The sequence below is a fragment of the Mus pahari genome, chromosome 10 (genome assembly GCF_900095145.1).
Source record: "Mus pahari chromosome 10, PAHARI_EIJ_v1.1, whole genome shotgun sequence".
NCBI classification, from domain to species: domain Eukaryota; kingdom Metazoa; phylum Chordata; class Mammalia; order Rodentia; family Muridae; genus Mus; species Mus pahari.
Window position 1 is genome coordinate 101,961,668 of NC_034599.1, and position 20,144 is coordinate 101,981,811.

Consider the following 20,144-nt stretch of genomic DNA (forward strand, 5'->3'; position numbering starts at 1 on the left):
TTGAGACTAGAGCTATCATGTAACTCCCTCTAATGCCCTTAACCCTATCCTGCCCATTTATCTTCCAGTGATCTAAAATTCTGACCTATCACCTTTAGCATCCCAGAGCTTCCCTAGATTGCCCACAGGACTCTAGGTGACAGGAGCGTCTACTCTAGTGACGGGAAATCCAGCGGATTGGCTGCCCCGCCCCATCCTCCTTTGTGAGGCGGAAAGTTCCCTCTGAACTTTCAGCTTTCCCACAGGCGCCTGCAGCTTCCAGTAATCTTTGCTCGATCTCCAGCAGACTGTTCATAGCGGTGGCACTCAAAGCAAGCCTCACGGACCTGAACCCACCCTCTTCCCGCCTGAAGTCCCAGGGGTCTGGGTGGGGCGCGCGCCTAGTGGGTGCGCGCATTCCAACCCTCCGCTCCCGGGCTGCCAGGCGACTGGAAAGACCGGTGTGGATAAATAGTTACAAGATTCGGATTCACTTGCTGCTGCTGGTCCAGAGTCTGTCATCCAGAACCCATTCTCTGGGTAACTGAGTAGCCACAGCCCATTTTAATCAGGAAACAGGCAACCTTTCTCGCAACCCACTTGCTGGAGTGATTATGGACGGTCGGGTTCCTCAGAGTTCTGTTTCAGGCAGTCGTGCGAGGCTTCCCAGTATCTCCTTAGAGCTCAGTCCTAGGCTATCCTTCGAGGTCGTCCTAAACCTTCCCACAGGTCCAATAGGATTCCAGTTTACACCTTTCCCATCCATCTCCCGGCTGATGCTGTAACCCTGGGAGCCCCGTGGCTGATTTGACATTGGTTTCCATAGTGACAGCAAGGCCAAAGGCCATAAGCTCCTTCGATCTGCCTTCCAGATTGCAAAGATCACAAACTTCTCAATTTACCTCTGCAATTCCCTCCTCGAGCCTTCCTGTCCCCCGAATGACATGCTTGCCAGCTACCCCTGGTCTTTGTTCACATCGGGACATAAGGGATCCGATGAAGATATGTGGTCCAGGCTGCTCTGTCTTTGAGCAGCCTACTCTAATTTCTCTTTGGATGCCCCCCCCCTTTTAATCATCAGTTCCTAGAACTAAGCTGCTTCTTTGCTAAATACGCATCTTCCAAATAAACTTCAGCTTAAAAAAAGAAGTGGGTGAAGTAATCAAAGTCTGGTTCTTGGGATGAGGGTTGTCTGCAGTGGGGAGGGGTATGGTATGGGGTGGAGGTGCTAGCCTCAGCTATAATCCCATTTTAGATCCACTCCACGTTTTGCTTCCTTCCCTTGCTTTCCAACTTTACTCAAAGTCGTCAGAGTCTCTCAGATTGTGGAGGAGTGACTGCTGGGTCCGGACCCTGGACAGATTGAGGGCCTGGAGGGACACCAGCCCAGGTACCCACAGGGTCAGGTCAGCATCAGCCCCAAGGGAGGTGGTGGGCTTTCGTCTGTGGACTCTTTATCTCTCCTTATCTCTATTCTACTTCTCTTCAGGATGGAGTGGGCCTCAGGAGAAGCAGGGAGGGGCAGGCAGGGACAGCCTGTGCCATGGGAACTTCGCTTGGGCCTACTTCTAAGTGGTGAGGGGGCCTGGTGAGGCCTAAGGTTGTGGGATGTGATGGTAGGGCCAGGGGTGGCAGGCTGTCCCAGGGGCCCAAGGGATGGGGCTAGCCTCCAGGAGTCCTGCTGAGCTGGTTGACTGTCCTCAGTGCTGGCTGCCACATTGGCCCAGGCCCCGTCCTTGGATGTACCTGGCTGTTCTCGAGGAAGCTGCTATCCAGCCACCGGCGACCTGTTGGTGGGCCGTGCGGACAGACTGACGGCCTCATCCACGTGTGGCTTGCATAGCCCTCAACCGTACTGTATTGTCAGTCACCTGCAGGTGCTGCTGGGGCCCTGGAGGAGAGGGCTGGGTCAGGGTGGGGTCGGCCCCAGCTAAGGTACCTATCCTACACTCCACCCAATCCAGGACGAAAAGAAGTGTTTCCTGTGTGACTCCCGACGTCCCTTCTCTGCTCGAGACAACCCGAATAGTCATCGGATCCAGAATGTAGTCACCAGCTTTGCGCCACAACGCCGGACAGCCTGGTGGCAATCGGAGAACGGTGAGCCCCTGAGTAGGTCATTCAGGTGATTAGGGCTTGTAACCACTAACCCCAGATCCTTGACCCCTCCCTATTCCTGCTGCAGGTGTTCCAATGGTCACCATCCAACTGGACCTGGAGGCTGAGTTCCATTTCACCCACCTCATTATGACGTTCAAGGTGCCTGCACGTTAGCGAACCCGCCTGACGCCTGACTCGCCCTGCTTTGCTCCTCAGTAGCCCCCAAACAGATCCCTAGCTCTATAACGAAGCTTCCCTGAGCTCATGGGTTGTGCTCTATGTGTGAAGCATGGTCACGTCCTGCACGGCTTCCATAGCTGAACACCTCTGAGCCTTTGCATTCTCTTGTGCCCTCTCTTGTGCCCCATTCCTAGACTAAGTCAGATACAGCCTCCCTGGGCCTTGTGGTATTTCAACCTGCCTGTCAAAGGTAGTTGTCCTCCCTGATCTGACCATGGTCTGGCTTTCCTAGTCTTTCCCATGTGTCTGAGATGCTCGGCAGTGATCATGACTAAGCAGAGCTCTCAGTAACCTAGGCTGGACCGAAGTCCTGGTTCCTGCTAGTCAGGCATGTCCTCTTTCCCCATCCAGACGTTCCGGCCCGCTGCTATGCTGGTGGAGCGCTCTGCAGACTTTGGCCGCACCTGGCACGTATACCGATATTTTTCCTACGACTGCGGGGCTGACTTCCCGGGAATCCCACTGGCCCCACCACGTCGGTGGGATGATGTAGTGTGTGAGTCCCGCTACTCAGAAATCGAGCCGTCTACGGAAGGCGAGGTAAGGGCTGGGACCCGGGTAATGGGGTCTGTGATGGACATGAAGCGAGGTTCATTATCTGTGGACTTCTTGCCATGCTAGGTCATCTATCGTGTGCTGGACCCTGCTATTCCTATTCCAGACCCCTACAGCTCACGGATTCAAAGTGAGTGTTCTACTATGGAGACTGGCACAGTTTCAGTGTCCGGATGGGGACTATTTGGGGCCTCAGTAAACTATTTTAGGTGCTTCCTAGGGCAAGTGCCAAGCCCAGTTTAGCTCTGGGAGGTCTCCCAAGGTGACCTTGGCAGCTGCAACCAATGGTGGCACTGGTGGGTACAAGGCAACAAGAGGCCGCCTGCTTAGTTGGATGAGACCCTCTTCCCCTTCTTAGACCTGTTGAAGATCACCAACCTACGGGTGAACTTAACCCGGCTTCACACACTGGGAGACAACTTGCTTGACCCTCGGCGGGAGATCCGGGAAAAATACTATTATGCTCTCTATGAACTTGTCATCCGTGGCAACTGCTTCTGCTACGGCCACGCCTCACAGTGTGCGCCTGCACCAGGGGCGCCAGCCCATGCCGAGGGCATGGTAAGGAACTTCAGATGACTGCAACAGGGTTGCTGGGGAGGGATAGGCATTTCTAGATGGTGCTGTCAACCTTCCCGCGTATCTGCACAGGTACACGGGGCCTGTATCTGCAAGCACAACACTCGTGGGCTCAACTGTGAGCAGTGTCAGGATTTCTATCAGGACCTTCCCTGGCACCCCGCTGAGGACGGCCACACTCACGCCTGTCGGAGTGAGTGACACACAGAACTCTAACCTGGCTGTGCCCTGGGTGAGCCAAAAGCTAGTTGGTCAAGCCCTAAATACCTAGGCTTTTGTCTGAATGGTATCCAGGCCTTGATGGCCTCGACCCATCTACTCTGGCTACCAGTCCCAAAAAGTTTTGAAGCCTTGAAACCTTAGGCTACCACCCACATATTCTAGCCTATGGTACCACAGGGTGATTGTACTAGCCCCCCTCCCAGTGTCCCTCACCCTATGGACCTCGTTTCCCAATTGGTCTTTGCCTTCTCTCCAGAGTGTGAGTGCAATGGGCATACTCATAGCTGCCACTTTGACATGGCTGTCTACCTGGCATCTGGAAATGTAAGTGGAGGCGTATGCGATGGGTGTCAGCACAACACAGCTGGTCGCCACTGCGAGTTCTGCCGGCCCTTCTTCTACCGTGACCCCACCAAGGACATGCGGGACCCAGCTGTGTGCCGTCGTAAGGCTGGGATTGGGCATGAGGGAGGGAAAGCTGAGCCTGTGTTAGGAACTAGGAAGCTAGATTACAGTCCCGGTTCCTGTGGTCAGTGTGGTCAGGGCTTGAGGTTGAACCAGAACAGGGAAAGGGGATGGCTCAGGATGGTCACTACGATGGGGTGACTTTATACTCTCCTTTTTCTCAGCTTGTGACTGTGACCCTATGGGTTCGCAAGATGGTGGTCGCTGTGATTCCCATGATGACCCTGTGCTAGGACTGGTCTCAGGCCAGTGTCGCTGCAAAGAACATGTGGTTGGGACTCGCTGCCAGCAATGCCGTGATGGCTTCTTTGGACTTAGTGCCAGTGACCCTCAAGGGTGCCAGCGTATGTGCCTCCTGTCCTAACTCCTGTGTCGACCTTTAACCCTGGGCCTCTTGTTCTTGATGCAGTTGAACCTGCTTTCACTCCCTAAAATGGGCTGCCTTTCACTACAGGTTGCCAGTGTAATTCACGGGGCACAGTGCCTGGGGGCTCCCCTTGTGACTCCACAAGTGGAACCTGTTTCTGCAAGCATCTGGTGACTGGACATGGCTGTGACCGCTGTCTGGTATGACTGAGGGATCTGGGGTCCTGGGATCCTGGGTTTGTTCTCACATGTCTCTGGGCAAAGTCCAGTGGGTGGACACTGAGAGCCTAGAGTCTAGTCCCAGAAGACAAGCGTCTGGTCTGGCAGACCAAGGGTCTAGACCAGTGGTCTGGGGGCTTTGCATTCACCAGTCAGTGGTAGATGCTGGACTCCCTGGTGGGTGGCAAGGAGGTCTGTTCCTGACTTCCAGCAATTCCTTTTTCCCTAGCCTGGCCACTGGGGCCTGAGCCATGACCTGCTGGGCTGCCGTCCCTGTGACTGCGATGTGGGCGGTGCCTTGGATCCTCAGTGAGTACTGTTACAGGTGCTTGGGAGGTGGATGGGAAGGTCCTTTGGTAACCACGGCATTCCTCAGGTGTGACGAGGCCACGGGTCAGTGCCGCTGCCGCCAACACATGATTGGGCGGCGCTGTGAACAAGTGCAGCCTGGCTACTTCCGGCCTTTTCTGGACCATTTAACTTGGGAGGCTGAGGCTGCCCAAGGGCAGGTGGGAGCACTCATAGGGTGTGGGTGGTGTGGTAGAGAGGAGGGTGTGTGTGGGGGTGGTGCCTTGGAGGCCCCGGGGTGCTATCCAGTCTTACGGGAGGTCTTGGCAGAGGACATGGTGTTTGGGGCTAGCTGTGGCAGAAGAGACAGTGGTTCACCTGACACCTCATCTCTGCTTTGACTGCATTGACTCAGGGGCTTGAGGTGGTAGAGCGTCTGGTGACCAACCGAGAGACTCCATCCTGGACTGGCCCAGGCTTTGTGCGGCTGCGAGAAGGTCAGGAAGTGGAGTTCCTGGTGACCTCTTTGCCTAGGGCCATGGACTATGACCTGCTCCTGCGCTGGGAGCCCCAGGTTAGACCCTGTGGTGGCTGACCTGTGCTGACATTCTGGATGTGGAAGCATCCTCTTCATTGTCCTCTTTCCCCAGGTCCCTGAGCAATGGGCAGAGCTGGAACTGACGGTGCAGCGTCCGGGGCCTGTGTCTGCTCGCAGTCCGTGCGGGCACGTGCTGCCTAAGGATGACCGCATTCAGGGGATGCTTCACCCAAACACCAGGTGAGGCGGCGGCGGTAAGGATTGCCCACAGACCACCTGAAAGATGACATTGCGCTGTCGTCTGTTCCTTCTTTCAAGTCCCCCTTCCTGGCTGCTGTTCCTCAGGCCCATGGCTGTCAGCGCTCACAGGAAAGACATAGATAACATGTGGCCTGCTTCCTCAAGGGTGTGAGTTTCAGAAGGCAAGACATTAACTGGTCTGTTAGTCCAGGACAGCCTTACAATGGTGACGGTTGCAGTGGTGTAGGAGATGTGGCTGGACTAGTTAAGGTTTTGTTACATTTTAGAAGTAACTGTTTCCTGTATATCTTTCTTTTTTCATTTCTTTTTTCTTTTTTTACGTTTTTCTTTTTTCTTTTTCTTTTTCTTTTCTTTTTTTTTTTTTTGGTTTTTCAAGACAGGGTTTCTCTGTATAGCCCTGGCTGTCCTGGAACTCACTTTGTAGACCAGGCTGACCTCGAACTCAGAAATCTGCCTGCTTCTGCATCTCAAGTGCTGGGATTAAAGGCATGTGCCACCACTGCCTGGCTCCTGTATCTTTTTCATTACCCTGTTGGCCACATGCTAAACCTTCCCCACCTTTATTTATTTATTAATTGATTTTAATACAGGATTTCATATATCCCATACAATATGTAGCTGAGAATGGCCTTGAACTTCTGCTGTCTCTATCTTCCAAATGCTGAGATTATAGGAGTGTGCCAAAATGGCTGTTTTTTTTTTTTTTGTTTTGTTTTTTTTTTTAAGGATGTGTGTGTGTGTGTGTAAGGAAGGAGCCCTTAGAAAAACTTCCATCAATGGAATTCTTTATTTTTTTAAAGATTTATTTATTATTATTATTATTATATGTAAGTACACTGTAGCTATCTTCAGACACACCAGACAAGGGCATCAGATCTCATTACGGATGGTTGTGAGCCACCATGTGGTTGCTGGGATTTGAACTCAGGGCCTTCAGAAGAGCAGTCAGTGCTCTTAACGGCTGAGCCATCTCTCCAGCCCCAAAATGGCTGGTTTTTACACACACACACACACACACACACACACACACACATTTGATTGTTTGTTTGTTTGAGACAGGGTTTCTCTGTATAGCTCTGTATTGGTGTCCTGAAACGGGCTTTGTAGAACAGACTGGCCTCAAACTTACAGAGATCCGCCTGCCTCTGCCTCTCTAGTGCTAGGATTAAAGGTGTGCGCCACCACTACTCAACCCCAATCCAGGATCTTATAACAGGTCCCAGGCTAGTCTGAGACTTGTGATTTTCCTGCCTTAGCATCTCGAGTGTGAGTTAAAGGGCATCACCACCCCGAGTGGCTGAGAAGGGACAATTCTGAGGTTCTTTGACTTGAGGGATAAGGTCAGTGAGTGGCTAGATTTCTGTGTCTGGAGTTACTAAGAGGAGAAATTTTGGACTAAAAATTTGGTTTGCATGAGCTGGTTGTATCCGTGATTCTAGCCATTGGGAGGTGGAAACAGAAGGATTAAGAGATCAAGGTAGAGCCGGGCGTGGTGGCGCACGCCTTTAATCCCAGCACTGGGGAGGCAGAGGCAGGCGGATTTCTGAGTTCGAGGCCAGCCTGGTCTACAAAGTGAGTTCCAGGACAGTCAGGGCTACACAGAGAAACCCTGTCTCGAAAAAACAAAAAAACAAAAACAAAAACAAACAAACAAAAAAAGAGATCAAGGTATTTTGACTACACAGCAAATCCAAAGTCTACCTGGAAGACTTGAGATCTTGTCTCAAAAAAGGAGAAATGAATGAGCAAGAGGAGAAGTGAGGGGTGAGGGAGGGGCACAGAAGCTAAGAGAAAAGAGCAAAGGGGAAGTGAGGGTGCACTCACAACACGCTGCTGAGCATGGGCTCTGTGAGAACAGAGCAGTGCCCACGGGGTGGAGCTACAGGAAGGTCCTTGGTGCCCTTGACACAAAGTGAGCCAGAAGTCCCACTGGAGCAGAAGGCCAGCTGGCAGTCACTACAGGGCTCTGTGTGGATCTATTGGGTGGGAAAGGAAAATGAAGTAGCTAGGAGAAGATTCAAGGACTGAGTCAATGGGTTTACAAGATGATGAAAATCACTTAGGAGATGGAAAGAGGCAGGCTCACTGTCTCGGGCAAAGGAACAAGGGTCTGGGGATGTAGTTCAGTGGCAACTTCTTAGCTAGCAGTGACAAAGCTCTAGGTTCAATTCCTCGGACTACAAAATAAATAAATACCCAGTTACTACTGACATTTTAGTTGGGTACCTGTCTAAAAAACAAAGCAAGACAAAAAAGAAAGAAAAGAACAAACAAACAACCTAAAAATAAAAAAGGGCTTGAGAGGAGCTTAGAACACTTGCTGTTTGAGAGAAGCCAAGTCTGCTCCCAGCATTCACACTGGGAGGCTGCAAGTGCATGTAACTCTAGTTACAGAAGATCCAGCACCTTCTTCTGGCCCCTGTGGGCACCTGTCACATATGGTGCTCATACATACATACATGCATGCATTCATGCATACATACATACATACAAATACAAATGAGAGGAAGAAAACCTGGCCAATTTTAATACCAGGAGATGTGGGGTTGCCAGGTTCTGTTTCCAGTGATGCCGGTCTGTATGGGCATATGGTTCCAGAAAGCCATGCTTATGAGACTCTCCTGTTGAGATTGTGTTAGGGCCTCAAAAGGTATATGTTGGCCTGCTCTGGCCCAGCTGTCGCCTCTGCCTTAGTCAACGGGTTTGATTGCTGTGAGTGGAGGATAGTGGGTGTATGGCCCCTGAGTGGCATCCTATCTCTCTCCCTCTTTCCTGTGCCCAGGTTTTTGGTGTTTCCCAGACCTGTCTGCCTTGAGCCTGGCATCTCCTATAAGCTGAAGCTGAAACTGATTGGAACAGGGGGACGTGCCCAGCCTGAACCCTCCTACTCTGGATTACTCATTGACTCGGTGAGCAAGGCCCTATTGCTCATATCAGCCAAGGTGGCGAGGCCTGCGGGGTGGGGATTATGGTGCTGGTGATGATTGGAAAGGGTCTGTGACAGGAAAGGCAGGCCCATGTCATGCTAAGGCAGGTCCTCTGGCAGCACTGATGGGGTCCTATGTGAGATATACTCTTGCCCATCTCTTCAGCTGGTGCTGCAGCCCCATGTCTTGGTGCTAGAGATGTTTAGTGGCGGTGATGCTGCTGCCCTGGAGCGCCGTACCACCTTTGAACGCTACCGCTGCCATGAGGAAGGTCTGATGCCCAGCAAGGCCCCTCTATCTGAGACCTGCGCCCCCATCCTTATCAGCGTGTCTTCCTTGATCTACAATGGTGCCTTGCGTAAGTATTCTTGCGATGGTTGGGTAGGCGGAGGTTGGGCCCTAGGCTGATCTGCAATCTGCTCTTCTTCTCATAGCATGTCAGTGTGACCCTCAAGGCTCACTGAGTTCTGAATGCAATCCTCACGGGGGCCAGTGCCGGTGCAAACCTGGAGTGGTTGGACGCCGTTGTGATGTCTGTGCTACCGGCTACTACGGCTTTGGCCCTGCAGGCTGTCAAGGTATTCGTCTGTCTCTTGGTCTCCTGTATCTCTTCCCATTCTCACTACTCCTGCTTTCCTCTCGTTTTGCCTCTTCTATTCCTCTGCTCTGACTTGGATCCTACACTCTCAGGTTGGGGTCCCTTGCCCCTTTCTCCCACTCCCCAACCTTCCCAGCCTGACTGCTTCCTGTCAACTCAGTCTCTACCTTGTCCCCAGCCTGCCAGTGCAGTCCTGACGGAGCACTCGGTGCCCTCTGTGAAGGGACTAGTGGACAGTGCCCCTGCCGACCTGGTGCCTTTGGTCTTCGCTGTGACCACTGTCAACGTGGCCAGTGGGGATTCCCTAATTGCCGGCCGTGTGTCTGCAATGGGCGTGCGGATGAGTGTGATACCCACACGGGCGCTTGCCTGGGCTGCCGTGATTACACAGGGGGCGAGCACTGTGAAAGGTGAGGCTGGAGCAGCTACGGTGGTTGGTGGTTGGTCTGGCCGCTTGCAGATAACACTCATTCACTTCCCTGCAGGTGCATTGCTGGTTTCCATGGGGACCCACGGCTGCCATATGGGGGCCAGTGCCGGCCTTGTCCCTGCCCTGAAGGCCCCGGGAGCCAGCGACACTTTGCTACTTCTTGCCACCGGGATGGATATTCCCAGCAAATTGTGTGCCAGTGTCGAGCAGGCTACACAGGTGCGTGGGTAGGACCTGGGTATGAGATCAGGGTGAGGTGGCTAAGCTAAGTAATCATGGTTTCCTCTTGACTGTGGACAGGGCTTCGGTGTGAAGCTTGTGCCCCCGGGCACTTTGGGGACCCTTCAAAGCCGGGTGGCAGGTGCCAACTGTGTGAGTGCAGTGGAAACATTGACCCCACGGACCCTGATGCCTGTGATCCCCACACGGGGCAATGCTTGCGTTGTTTACACAACACAGAGGGGCCCCACTGTGGCCATTGCAAGCCTGGTTTCCATGGGCAAGCTGCCCGACAGAGCTGTCACCGTGAGTAGGAATGTGGGAAGAGATGGTTGGAGTGGCTTCTGCTGGAGATAGAGCCCCTTGATTGTTGTGTCTGTCTTGGCTTGTCCAGGCTGTACCTGCAACCTTCTGGGCACAGATCCCAGGCGGTGCCCATCTACCGACCTGTGCCATTGTGACCCGAGCACTGGGCAGTGCCCATGCCTTCCCCATGTCCAAGGCCTCAATTGTGACCATTGTGCCCCCAACTTTTGGAACTTCACCAGTGGCCGTGGCTGCCAGCCTTGCGCTTGTCACCCAAGCCGGGCCAGAGGCCCTACCTGCAACGAGGTACGAAATCCTGGAGCTATCTGGGTAGAGGGAGCCAGCGATCTGCCATGAGAGCTCTACCTTTCAGAGACTCTGAGCCTTCCTCTGTGTGTTCCCCAGTTCACAGGGCAGTGTCACTGTCATGCCGGCTTTGGTGGGAGGACCTGTTCTGAGTGCCAAGAGCTCTACTGGGGAGACCCTGGTCTGCAGTGCCGTGGTGAGAAATCTGGATGGCCAGGGTAGATAATGACAATCTCGTCTGTGTCACCAGGGCCCTAACACTGTGCTTTGACTTTTCTTGTAGCCTGTGACTGTGATCCTAGAGGAGTAGACAAACCTCAGTGTCACCGTTCCACGGGCCACTGTAGCTGCCGCCCGGGCGTGTCTGGTGTGCGCTGTGACCAGTGTGCCCGTGGCTTCTCAGGGGTTTTTCCTGCTTGTCACCCCTGCCACGCATGCTTTGGAGACTGGGATCGTGTGGTACAGGACCTGGCTGCTCGGACGCGGCGCCTGGAGCAGTGGGCTCAGGAGTTGCAGCAAACGGGAGTGCTGGGTGCCTTTGAGAGCAGCTTTTTGAACATGCAGGGGAAGCTGGGCATGGTGCAGGCCATTCTGAGTGCCCGCAATGCCTCAGCCGCCTCTACGGCAAAGCTTGTAGAGGCCACAGAGGGACTGCGGTATGGATGTGGCTAAAATGAAAAATACGGTGGGGTGGAGCAAAGGCCCAAGAGATCTGGACTGAGGTCTCTCTGAACATGTCCCCCATTGATACAGACATGAAATCGGGAAGACCACCGAGCGCCTGACTCAGTTAGAAGCAGAGCTAACAGCTGTGCAGGATGAGAACTTCAATGCCAACCATGCCCTCAGTGGTCTGGAGAGGGACGGGCTTGCGCTTAATCTCACCCTGAGGCAGTTGGATCAGCATCTGGAGATCCTCAAACATTCAAATTTCTTAGGTGAGTTGCTGGTTAACCAGGCGGGTGGGCCAGGCCCACATTCAGCTGACTGACCCCCCTTTGACCCGACTTAGGTGCCTATGACAGCATCCGACATGCCCACAGCCAGTCCACAGAAGCAGAACGCCGTGCCAACGCCTCCACCTTTGCAGTACCCAGCCCTGTGAGCAACTCAGCAGATACCCGGCGTCGGACACAAGTGCTAATGGGTGCCCAAAAAGAAAACTTCAACCGCCAACACTTGGCCAACCAGCAGGCACTGGGACGGCTCTCTGCACATGCCCACACCCTGAGCCTAACGGGCATAAATGAGTTGGTGAGGTGCAAGTATGGAGAGGGACAGGTGGGTGTGGGTGTTCTCCCCACAGAACCTTGATTTGTTTTGTGCCTGGCAGGTGTGTGGGGCCCCAGGGGATGCACCCTGTGCCACCAGCCCTTGTGGGGGTGCCGGATGTCGGGATGAAGATGGGCAGCCCCGTTGTGGTGGCCTCGGTTGCAGTGGGGCAGCAGCCACAGCAGATCTAGCGCTGGGCCGGGCTCGGCACACGCAGGCAGAGCTGCAGCGGGCACTGGTAGAAGGTGGCGGCATCCTCAGCCGGGTGTCTGAGACTCGTCGGCAGGCAGAGGAGGCACAGCAGCGAGCACAGGCAGCCCTGGACAAGGCTAATGCTTCCAGGGGCCAGGTGGAGCAAGCTAATCAGGAGCTTCGAGAACTTATCCAGAATGTGAAGGACTTCCTCAGCCGTGAGCCTCCCGTGTGGCCCAGGCCATGTGGTCACTTCCCTTGTGTCTGTGTGTACTTGAGTCTGCAATGGACATGTGTTTCTAACCCTATGTCTGGCCCTGAGTCCCTGTCCAGTCAATGTCCCTAAGTCTGTGTCCCTTATATAGTCCCTGTTCCTTGGTTACATCCTTATGCCTGTTAGCAAACTCCTATTGCATGTGCAGTCTGAGACCCCACAATACCAAGATTGTGTTCCCAAGGTCATGCAGGAGAGACGGTTAAGCCCAGCCCTTGCCTGTGTCTCCATAGAGGAGGGAGCCGATCCTGACAGTATTGAAATGGTAGCGACTCGGGTGCTAGACATCTCCATCCCAGCCTCACCCGAGCAGATCCAGCGCCTAGCAAGTGAGATTGCAGAACGCGTCCGAAGCCTGGCCGACGTGGACACAATCCTGGCCCATACCATGGGCGATGTGCGTCGGGCTGAACAGCTACTGCAAGATGCGCAGCGGGCACGGTCTGACCCCCAAGCCTGGTCCCCATTCCCGAAACCTGGTCCTGATGCTGTAGACCCTGATGTCCCCTCTTCCTCAGGAGCCGGGCCGAGGTCGAGAGACAGAAGGCAGAGACAGTCCAAGCAGCACTGGAGGAGGCTCAGAGGGCACAGGGAGCTGCTCAGGGCGCCATCCGGGGAGCAGTGGTTGACACACAGAACACAGAGCAGACCCTGCAGCGGGTACGCTTTCCTTAGGACGAGGTGATGGGCATGCACTATAGGTCTGGCTCGCTTTGTCTGGGACAGGGTCTTACTGTGTAGCCCTGGCCTGGCCTGGAAGTTACAGAGATCAACTTGCTTCTCCTTCTCAGTTGCTGGTACTAATGGTGGATTTGTTAAACCTGGGCCTTTCTGTGGCAGGTCCAGGAGAGGATGGCAGGTGCAGAGAAGTCTCTGAACTCCGCTGGTGAGCGGGCTCGGCAATTAGATGCCCTCCTGGAGGCCCTCAAACTGAAACGGGCAGGAAATAGCCTGGCAGCATCTACAGCGGAAGAAACAGCAGGCAGTGCCCAGAGCCGTGCCAGGGAGGCTGAGAAAGTGAGTTGGGGCGAAGCCCTCTGGATGGGGTAGGGGTATTGTGGTTAGAATTCTACTGGACTCGTATACCGATCCTGCCTTTTACATCTGCAGCAGCTACGGGAACAAGTAGGTGACCAGTACCAAACAGTGAGGGCGTTGGCTGAACGGAAGGCTGAAGGTGTTCTGGCTGCACAAGCCAGGGCAGAACAACTCCGGGATGAGGCTCGGGACCTGTTGCACGCTGCTCAGGACAAGTTGCAGCGGCTACAGGGTGAGGACCATGGTGGGCGGCAGCTAGACAGGTGGGCTCGCGTGAGAAAAGACCTGAACTATTTCTTGACCCTTCCAGAGCTGGAGGGCACATATGAAGAGAACGAGCGTGCACTGGAGGGCAAAGCGGCCCAGCTGGATGGGCTGGAAGCCAGGATGCGCAGTGTGCTCCAGGCTATCAACCTACAGGTCCAGATCTACAACACCTGCCAGTGACCACGCCCTAGGGCCTAGCCTGGTCGCCAAGCACTGTTCCGCACACGATCCTCCGCACATTAAAGAGCTCTTGGCTAGCAAGAGCATTCAATAAACCTGTGTGACCCTCCTCTGTGTTGTCTGGCCTTTGATGGGAGGGGCGGAGGACCTTTATACACGCGATCCTCGGTAGGCTTCCAGAGGAGGCCGAAGCACCGGAACCCCTCCTCTTCCTTTCCGGCCCTCCCCAGCGCTGCCCTTCACCAACAGCTTCCATTGCCGGAAGTGCGTCATCAGCTCGGCACTCCGCCTCCCGTAGCCGTAGCTGGAAGTCGAAACAAAACAAGCGGCTGAAGCAGCGACGGCGGCGGCGGCGGCGGAGGAGCCGGGACGGGGGAGGGGCGCGCCGGAACCGGAACCGATCCGACGCCGGAACCGGAATCGAGAACGTGTTGCCAGGGCCCGAAGAGGGCTGGTGACGGCGGTCTCGCTCGGTGAGTGGTGCGGGCCTCAAGTCGCCGGTTTGGCCGCAGCGGGGAAGGCCGCAACGTTGGCCCGGGGCGGCCCTGTTCAAGGTCACGGGCCGTGCCAGCCCCGACATCTCGAGCCTCGCGGCGTGCTCGGCCCGCCGATGCCGACCGAGCCGTTATGCTACTCCTGTGGCCGGCCTCTCTGTTTTTAAGAGGATTAGCGGCGAGCGAGGGTGGCTTCCTGGAGGAGGCGGTGGCAGGCCTGGGATTCGGAGGCTGGAGGAGGGCAGCAGCCTAGCTGGGGCGTTGGTCTGCGTTCAGTAACTCTGCGCAGCTTTTCTAGCCAGCTGGGATCTCCGGATAGTTTGCCGCCTCGACGGCTTCGGAGCATGGGGGAGGGATTCCGGCTGTGAATCGGGCCTCCGTGTGAAGAGGAAACGGCGGGTGCCCTGCCCAGAGGCCTGGACAGACTGTCACTAAAGATTCCGCTCATCACTTATCGTCCAAGGGTATTTTTATCACCCCCCTCCCCTAAGGGGACACAGGCTAGTTCTATCTCCTCCGGCTCGCAAGCCGGGCTTGAGCTGCCAGGGCTAGTACTAGGTCTGCGTTCCATCTCCACCCTCACTAGTTTTGAGAACTTCACTTTGGATGGAGAGATCCCGAATCCACACACAGGTGGGAAACAGATTAGGCCTCCGTGGCTCAGAGCTGATGAATGAAGGAACCTGGAGATAGGGGTGATGTCTCTTTCGTTAAGCCTACCACCGTGTCTCAACACTGGGGTCCACTCCTAACCTTTTTTTCAAGATAGGGTTTCTCTTTATAGCCCTGGCTGTCCTGGAACTCACTTTGTAGACCAGGGTGGCCTCGAACTCAGAAAATCCGCCTGCCTCTGCCTCCCAAGTGCTGGGATTAAAGGTGTGTGCCACCACTGCCCGGCACCCTCCTAATCTTTAAGGGTGAGGAGAGAAATCCCTCTTTAGGTGGAAACAAAAGATCAAGTTTCAGGAGCTGGTTTATGGCAAAAAATAGCCGGCAGGAAGCAGATTAGACGCCTTAGTACCAGAACCTTTCTGGTTAGTGGCAGCACCTGGGGCTGTTTTCAGCTTCAGAGTCTGCCCTTCCTGCCACTGCTCCTTGCTTTCCCTCTCTGCTGCCTGACTCCTTCACTCTCTACTTGTCTGGCGGTGACTAAGCAGCCGGCGAGAGTGAAGGAAGAGGAGCAGGCTGCTCAGAGTGCAGTCCTGTGGGTTGAAGCCATGGCTCCTGTCCAGAGGATGATCCTGGTCCCAGGCCATGACTGCCTTGACCTAGCACTTCCTTAGTGCAGCCTTAGTGTTGTGGGGCTCTGTAGATACCCAGGAGGTGTGGCCTGAAGCACTTGCCATTACTTGCATTATTTATCTCCTCACAGCCTCCCAATAGGCATGGCTGCTTCAGATGGTGAACATGTTACCCATTAGGGTTCAGAGAGGCCTGGGGTGCTGGGCCCTGGTAGGCAGGGAGCAGATAGATTACTTGGCCTTGGCAGTGATTCGGGGTCTATTTTCATTAGGCTCTTGGTTCTTTGCTGAAGAATTTGGCCACAAAGAGTTGCCAAGATAGCTGGGCCAGGAAGAAAGCGCCGCAGCCCTGACCCAGACGCTGTTGCCGACTCTGGGCCACTCTGGCTGGCTACCAAGCGGCTCAAGATGTCTGCAGGGGCCAGTGCTACAGGCCCCAGGAGGGGGCCTCCAGGACTGGAGGAGGCCACTAGTAAGAAGAAACAGAAGGATCGAGCAAACCTGGAAAGTAAAGATGGAGATGCCAGGAGAGGTAGGAGCAGCATTTCCAGAGTGCCTACAGCTTCCCTTATCACTGGACATGCAGTATAGGGGGGTCTGTCTCTTCCTCCTCTATCCTGGTTTAATGCGGAGAAAAAGACCCATGGCAGGCTGGGTGGAACCTGGGCTTTCCACCTGAGGGACGTGGCTAGTATCCAGAAGGTGGGAGGGTCTGGGATCTGGCTCACTCACTCCTGTCTGTTCCTTTTGTTGCCAGTGTCCCTTCCTCGAAAGGAGCCGACCAAAGATGGTGAGTGCTGCGTGAGAGAAAGGAGAATTTAGCTCCCATCTAGAGCAGTAGGCTTGGCTTGTGTACCTGTCTGTCACCATTGGCACCTTGTTGAGACCCCTCTGATCTCTGCCCCTCTCCCCCTGTAGAATTGTTGCTTGATTGGAGGCAGAGTGCAGATGAGGTGATTGTTAAGCTGCGGGTGGGAACAGGCCCCGTCCGTCTGGAGGATGTGGATGCTGCGTTCACAGACACGGACTGTGTGGTGAGGCTTCCAGGTGCGTCCGTGTACCCCGAGAACAGGGTTACCTTTGAGTGCTCTGACACCCCCACTCCAGGTTACTTTTGCCACTCTTTTTCCAGATGGTCGGCAGTGGGGTGGTGTCTTCTTTGCTGAAATACAAAGTTCTTGCACCAAAGTACAGGCTCGCAAGGGTGGCCTTCTACAGCTAGCACTGCCCAAGAAGGTGCCTCTGCTCACGTGGCCCTCTCTCCTGGTACGTTCCAGTTGTGTGTATGGGAGTTGGGGATACCCAGTGTATTCAACAGGGCCTAATTGTTATATCTTTGGCAGAAGAAACCTCTGGGGACCCAAGAGCTGGTGCCAGGTTTGCAGTGCCAGGAGAACGGGCAAGAGCTGTCTCCCATTGCCCTGGAGCCAGGCTCTGAGCCCCGCAGAGCTAAACAGGAAGCCCGAAACCAGAAGCGGGCCCAGGGTCGTGGTGAGGTAGGCTCAGGGGCTAGCCCTGGGGCACAGGCAGGGCCCAGCGCCAAGCGGGCTGTTCATCTCCGCCGAGGGCCAGAAGGGGAAGGGTCCATGGATGGCCCCGGCCCCCAGGGCGATGCCCCATCTTTCCTGTCTGACTCAGCTACCCAGGTGAGAGGTGCCTGTTTTTCTATCAGGGTATTTGGAGATAGGGGAAGGAATGTGGACCAGAGTGGGTACCACTTGCCAGACCCAGAGCTAATCTTGCCTCTGTGTGTGTGTGTGTGTGTGTGTGTGTGTGTGTAGGTTGAGGCTGAGGAGAAGCTCCATGCTCCACCAATGAACACTCAAACCAGTCTCTTGAGCTCAGAGAAGAGTTTAGCCCTTCTGACAGTAGAGAAGGCAGTGTCGCCCAGGAGTGACCCAGGCGCCCCGGTTATCATCCAGAACAGAGACCCTGAGAAAAAAGACCAAGGCAAAGAGGAGATGGCGGTTGGAGCTGATTCTACAGCCTTAGTGGAGGGTAACATGGGGACTGGGCAGGCAGGCTCAGATTGGGTTGCAGGGTTGGTGGTGGGTGGGGAGTAGTATAGTAACAGGCTGGAGTTTGTCTTGGGTTGGTGGCACTGAGCCGTGGTCTCAACCTAGAACCAGAGTCTATGGTGAACCTGGCATTTGTCAAGAATGACTCGTACGAGAAGGGCCCGGACTCAGTGGTGGTGCACGTGTACGTGAAGGAGATCCGCAGGGACACATCCCGAGTGCTTTTTCGAGAGCAGGACTTCACACTGATCTTCCAGACCAGGTGAGTGGCTGAGGCTGGGGCAGGTTTGGCAGTGTCTCAGATGGGGTGTGCGTCAAGCATTGCCCTTTGTCCTTCTCCCCTGCTCTGCCTCTGCAGGGATGGAAACTTTCTAAGGCTGCATCCGGGCTGTGGGCCCCACACCATCTTTCGCTGGCAGGTGAAGCTCAGGTGGGTGGTGCGTCACTCACTGTTGCCCTCCTTGGGCTCCCATCTCTCGGGCTTGTTCAGCTTCTTCTGCTTCTCCTTAAGTCTCTGACCTCAGTTTTTTCCTTGACAGAAACTTGATTGAGCCAGAGCAGTGTACGTTCTGTTTCACGGCCTCGAGAATCGATATCTGCCTCAGGAAGCGGCAGAGTCAGCGCTGGGGGGGACTGGAGGCCCCTGCTACACGAGGTCTGCACACGAGCTCCCTTCATTGCCTGAGCCCCATGTGGTTAGGATCTCTCCCCCCCCCCAACTTCACACATGCTGCTAACCACCAGCCCTCTCATTCCCCCTTTTTAAGGTGCAGTGGGTGGTGCAAAGGTTGCCGTGCCGACAGGTCCAACCCCTTTGGATTCAACCCCTCCAGGAGGTGGCCCCCACCCCCTGACAGGCCAGGAGGAAGCCAGGGCTGTAGAGAAGGAAAAACCCAAGGCTCGATCAGAGGATTCAGGGCTGGATGGTGTGGTGGCCCGCACCCCCTTGGAGCATGTAGCCCCTAAGCCAGAACCGCACTTGGCCTCGGTAAGAATCCTCAGCTGGGATGGGCCAGAATGAGGCTGCAGAGCGTCAGGGCTCCTCTGTCATACCTCCCTTCCTTCTGCAGCCCAAACCCACGTGTATGGTGCCTCCCATGCCGCACAGTCCGGTGAGTGGTGATAGTGTGGAGGAGGACGAAGAGGAAGAGAAGAAGGTGTGCCTGCCAGGCTTCACTGGCCTTGTCAACTTAGGGAACACCTGCTTCATGAATAGTGTCATTCAGTCTCTGTCCAACACTCGGGAACTTCGTGACTTCTTCCACGGTAGGTCAGGGCCAGGAGACTGGGGCATAGGCAGAGGTGGTACTTCTGTCTCTCACACCGCTACTTGACTGTTCCTAGACCGGTCCTTTGAAGCTGAGATTAACTACAATAACCCCCTGGGGACTGGTGGGCGCCTCGCCATTGGCTTCGCTGTGCTGCTCCGGGCCCTGTGGAAAGGCACCCACCAAGCCTTTCAGCCCTCCAAGCTGAAGGTGAGTTGTTCTCACCCCCACCCCACCACCCCCACACACACCTTGTTTACAGAGGGATGGGAGGGCTCGTGAGTGAGTGTCCTGTGAGCAGGTATGAAGGTTTCTCACTGACACTTTGGCCTCTTCACCTAGGCTATTGTGGCAAGCAAGGCCAGCCAGTTCACGGGCTATGCACAGCATGATGCCCAAGAGTTCATGGCTTTCTTGTTGGATGGGCTACATGAAGACCTGAATCGAATCCAAAACAAACCCTACACAGAGACTGTGGACTCGGACGGGCGGCCCGATGAGGTCGGTTGTGGTTGTCGAGTGGGGTCTTGTGTGTCCCGGCCCTTCGTTCTCCTTAGTTCTCACTGTTTGCCCTCAGGTGGTAGCCGAGGAAGCATGGCAGCGGCACAAGATGAGGAATGATTCATTCATTGTGGACCTGTTTCAGGGCCAATACAAGTCAAAGCTGGTGTGCCCTGTGTGTGCCAAGGTACAGTGGGTTCCTGGAGAGAGATGCCCCCTTGTCAGTTGGGCTGGTTTGGCCAGATTACTTCGAAGCATTTGTGTTTTCAGGGAATTCTGGGCAGAATTTGGGGGAGGAAGTGGGCAGAACCTAAAGGTGCCTGTGGTTAGAAGAAATCAGGCAAGGTAGGCTTCCAGACTGAAGTCAGCGGCGTTTGGACGCACAGGTGTGGTGTTGCAAGGATAAATGAGGGTACACCAGTGTTGTGGGTGAGGTTGGAAAGGCATGTGGGGAGCAGATGCAGGGAACCTTGGGGGAAAGGCCAAGCTGCCAGGAGAGGGGCATCGGTCTCTTGGTGGCTTCCCTTCCTTAGTCTAGTGCTTTACCACTGAAGTTTGCTGATTGGCTGTGAGAGTCCTGACAGCCTTGACCCGTGTGACCCCCATGTCACCTCTGCATCCACAGGTCTCCATCACTTTTGACCCGTTCCTTTATCTGCCAGTACCCTTGCCACAAAAGCAAAAGGTTCTCCCCATATTTTATTTTGCCAGGGAGCCCCACAGCAAACCTATCAAGGTGAGTAACAAGCCCCCATTCCCCCTTCCTTCCCCCCTCCCTCCCCTCCCCTCCTTTCCCTCCCC

General features: G+C 54.9%; 2 protein-coding genes across 10 annotated transcripts in view; both read left to right on the forward strand.

Annotated features, from left to right (window-relative positions):
• The first annotated feature begins 1,276 nt into the window (after positions 1–1,276).
• Positions 1,277–13,981, forward strand: Lamb2 (laminin subunit beta 2). Of its 2 annotated transcripts, none has more exons than XM_021206273.1 (33): positions 1,277–1,385; positions 1,469–1,554; positions 1,684–1,856; positions 1,944–2,079; positions 2,165–2,238; positions 2,671–2,859; positions 2,941–3,004; positions 3,233–3,435; positions 3,526–3,646; positions 3,932–4,120; positions 4,305–4,484; positions 4,595–4,707; positions 4,955–5,034; positions 5,102–5,234; positions 5,429–5,587; positions 5,664–5,791; positions 8,595–8,721; positions 8,905–9,097; positions 9,174–9,317; positions 9,516–9,747; positions 9,823–9,986; positions 10,068–10,292; positions 10,381–10,598; positions 10,698–10,794; positions 10,882–11,254; positions 11,352–11,536; positions 11,611–11,852; positions 11,932–12,280; positions 12,570–12,777; positions 12,855–12,996; positions 13,177–13,353; positions 13,447–13,606; positions 13,685–13,930. In XM_021206273.1, the coding sequence occupies exons 2-33, from the start codon at positions 1,470–1,472 to the stop codon at positions 13,819–13,821; spliced, it is 5,400 nt and encodes a 1,799-aa protein (XP_021061932.1). In that variant the 5' UTR covers positions 1,277–1,385; position 1,469; the 3' UTR covers positions 13,822–13,930. The 2 variants fall into 2 exon arrangements, with proteins under 2 accessions (XP_021061932.1, XP_029399545.1); XM_029543685.1 differs by having other exon boundaries at positions 1,286–1,369; positions 13,685–13,981.
• Positions 13,982–14,080: 99 nt separating this feature from the next.
• Positions 14,081–20,144, forward strand: part of Usp19 (ubiquitin specific peptidase 19) — an 11,292-nt gene continuing 5,228 nt past the window's right edge. For 2 of the 8 annotated variants that reach the window (XM_021207988.2, XM_029543686.1), the window contains exons 1-16: positions 14,082–14,294; positions 15,829–16,088; positions 16,314–16,346; positions 16,475–16,603; positions 16,689–16,822; positions 16,900–17,202; positions 17,338–17,554; positions 17,680–17,836; positions 17,933–18,004; positions 18,114–18,229; positions 18,342–18,562; positions 18,645–18,840; positions 18,919–19,052; positions 19,185–19,343; positions 19,420–19,530; positions 19,969–20,079. In XM_021207988.2, the coding sequence (XP_021063647.1) occupies positions 15,965–16,088; positions 16,314–16,346; positions 16,475–16,603; positions 16,689–16,822; positions 16,900–17,202; positions 17,338–17,554; positions 17,680–17,836; positions 17,933–18,004; positions 18,114–18,229; positions 18,342–18,562; positions 18,645–18,840; positions 18,919–19,052; positions 19,185–19,343; positions 19,420–19,530; positions 19,969–20,079 (2,217 nt within the window). In that variant the 5' untranslated portion in view covers positions 14,082–14,294; positions 15,829–15,964. Of the gene's footprint in view, positions 14,295–14,368; positions 14,780–15,828; positions 16,089–16,313; positions 16,347–16,474; positions 16,604–16,688; positions 16,823–16,899; positions 17,203–17,337; positions 17,555–17,679; positions 17,837–17,932; positions 18,005–18,113; positions 18,230–18,341; positions 18,563–18,644; positions 18,841–18,918; positions 19,053–19,184; positions 19,344–19,419; positions 19,531–19,968; positions 20,080–20,144 lie in introns of those variants that run through there. The other 6 variants (XM_021207990.2, XM_029543688.1, XM_021207987.2 and 3 more) reach the window with 5 other exon arrangements.